Source organism: Cricetulus griseus, chromosome 3, assembly GCF_003668045.3.
Source record: "Cricetulus griseus strain 17A/GY chromosome 3, alternate assembly CriGri-PICRH-1.0, whole genome shotgun sequence".
In the NCBI taxonomy this organism is placed as follows: domain Eukaryota; kingdom Metazoa; phylum Chordata; class Mammalia; order Rodentia; family Cricetidae; genus Cricetulus; species Cricetulus griseus.
Genome location: NC_048596.1, coordinates 56000193 through 56002731, shown reverse-complemented (window position 1 = coordinate 56002731; position 2539 = coordinate 56000193). Strand labels below are relative to the sequence as shown.

Genomic DNA, 2539 nt, shown 5'->3' with positions numbered 1-2539 from the left:
AGGGAATCTGTCACCTCCTTCTAGTCTCTGAGAGCACTCACAGATGTGTGTCACACACTCAGATACATACACATAAGTAAAATGAAATTAGTCTTTAAAAAGTTACAAGAATATAGGACAGTACTACAGCAAATTTTATACTAACAAGTGAGAACCTGGAAGGCAAGAGTCGTTTTATATTAACAAATTACACACTCTAGGCAATGACACTCAAGCAGAGATGAACACCTGAGCAGACATAAAACACTGACAGTTGCATTTGGAGCTTCGTTTGGGAGCTCTGAGCATCCAGTCCCACACACAGAAATGACCAGATGGCTTTGCCTTCTGCCAAGCCTTTAAAAAGAGCTTACAGGGTATAAACTGCTCTGGAGGCAGAGGAGCAGTCACACCTCTGATCTGCTTTATAACTACAACAACAACAGACAAAAGCAGCAGCAGGAGCGAAGCAAATGGCAGTTTTATCCGGGAGTGAAGACAAAGGTGCTTGGAACAAAATCAGGCCACTAGGTGCAGAGACACATGGATGCCTTCCCTAGCAATCGGGAGGTAGGAGCAGGAGGATTGGGACTCCTAAACCAGCTTGAGCAACATAATACCCTGTCCAAAAAAAAAAAAAAAAAAAAAAAAAAAAAAAAAAAAAAATCAAACTAGGAGAAGGAAAAGGATGAGGAAGAGGAGGTGGAAGAGGTAGCTGGAGAGATGGTTCAGTGGTTAAAAGCACCGACTGCTCTTGCAGAGAGCCTGGGTTTTGTCCTCAGTACCCACACGGAGGCTCAAGCTAAAACTCCAGTTCAAGGAGATCTGATGCCCTCTTCTGGCCACCAAGGGCACTGCATGCATGTGGTACACATACACGCAGGCAAAACACCCATATAAATAAAATGAAAATAACTTTTTAAAAAATGACATTACACTGGTTATGATGATATACAGCTTTAACCTCAGCACTTGGGAAGCTGAAGCAAGAGGATCAGGAATTCAAGCGTATCCTCAGCTATATAGGGAGTTTGAGGCCAGCTTGGGCTGTACAAGACCCTGTCTCAACAAAAGAAAAAGAAGTTCAGGCTGGGACAGAGTGGAACCTGAGGAGGAAATTATTTATCAGATCTGTGTCTGTCTGGTCCTGTGGCATATTCAGCCACAGTGGGAACCCGGGGATGCCTAAAGAAAATTTTCAGCATTCCCGTGGGTCTGATGGTTCAGTGACACAGAATTTAACATAGGTTCATTTTTCTTCCTTCTGAATGAACTACGCTCCAAACAGCAGCCCAGCCCCAGGTCTGACCGTCAATGAGCCCCACCATGGACTCTGTGAGCTGGGTCTACTTTTCGGTGACATTTCTTGTCATGGTCATCTGTGTTTTGGGGATGGCAGGCAACAGCATGGTGATTTGGCTGCTGAGTTTCCGTGTGCGGAGGTCCCCCTTCTGCGTTTATGTGCTCAACCTGGCGGTGGCCGACCTCCTCTTCCTGTTGTGCATGGCGTCCATGCTCAGCCTAGAAACAGGGCCCCTGCTCATAGTCAGCACCTCTGCCAGAATCTACGAGGGGATGAGGAGAATCAAGTACTTTGCCTACACGGCCAGCCTGAGCCTGCTGACGGCCATCAGCACCCAGCGCTGCCTTTCTGTGCTTTTCCCCATCTGGTATAAGTGCCATCAGCCCAAGCACCTGTCATCGGTGGTATGTGGTGCGCTTTGGGCACTGGCCCTGTTGCTGAACTTCCTGGCTTCTTTCTTCTGTGTTCGGTTCTGGCATCCCGATGAGAGCCAGTGCTTCTGGGTGGACATGGTCTCCACAGGTCTTATCCTGGGGATCTTCGTGCCCATCATGATCCTGTCTAGCACCATACTCCTCATCCGGGTACGGAAGAACACGCTGCTGCGGAGACGGCGGCCCAGGCGGCTGTTTGTGGTCATCCTGGCTTCTGTCTTTGTGTTCCTCACCTGTTCTCTGCCCCTCGGCATCTATTGGTTCTTACTCTACTGGGTGGGACTGCCACAGGATGTGCTCCTCCTGTATATCTGCTTGTCACGCTTCTCTTCCAGTTTGAGCAGCAGCGCCAACCCAGTCATCTACTTCCTTGTGGGCAGCCAGAAGAGCCACCGGCTGCAGGAGTCCCTGGATGCTGTGCTGGGGCGGGCACTTCGGGATGAGCCTGAGCCCGATGGCAGGGAAACACCATCCGTGTGCACCAATGATGAGGTCTGAAGGCAGCCCACCTGAGGCCTCCTTGCCAGCCCTGCCCAGCCCTGCCCACCCTGCTGGCCTGCAGTGGATGACCCCAAAGGCCTTGCAGCTCACCATGTTGGGGTCAATTTCCTCTATACCAAAGGGCTCACTGCTATCACCTTGTGTGCCTAATCTAAACTGGTATATGAGGCAACATTTATTTCCATTTCACCTGTTTAGACACCGATCCTAGCTTTGGGCCCCATCCCGTGCAAGGTTGGCTGGGAAATGGGGTCTCCAGGTGGAGACAGCTTCTCGTGTGGGTGGAAAAGACTATTCCTACCCACCTTATCTCCTTGAGATG

General features: G+C 49.8%; 1 protein-coding gene across 1 annotated transcript; it reads left to right on the top strand.

The window, feature by feature from the left end:
• The first annotated feature begins 1247 nt into the window (after nucleotides 1-1247).
• Mrgprd (MAS related GPR family member D) lies at nucleotides 1248-2214 on the top strand. Its single transcript, XM_027409195.2, is given in 2 exon segments — nucleotides 1248-1295; nucleotides 1297-2214. Coding segments are annotated over 2 exon segments (966 nt in total).
• The last annotated feature ends 325 nt before the right edge of the window (nucleotides 2215-2539 follow it).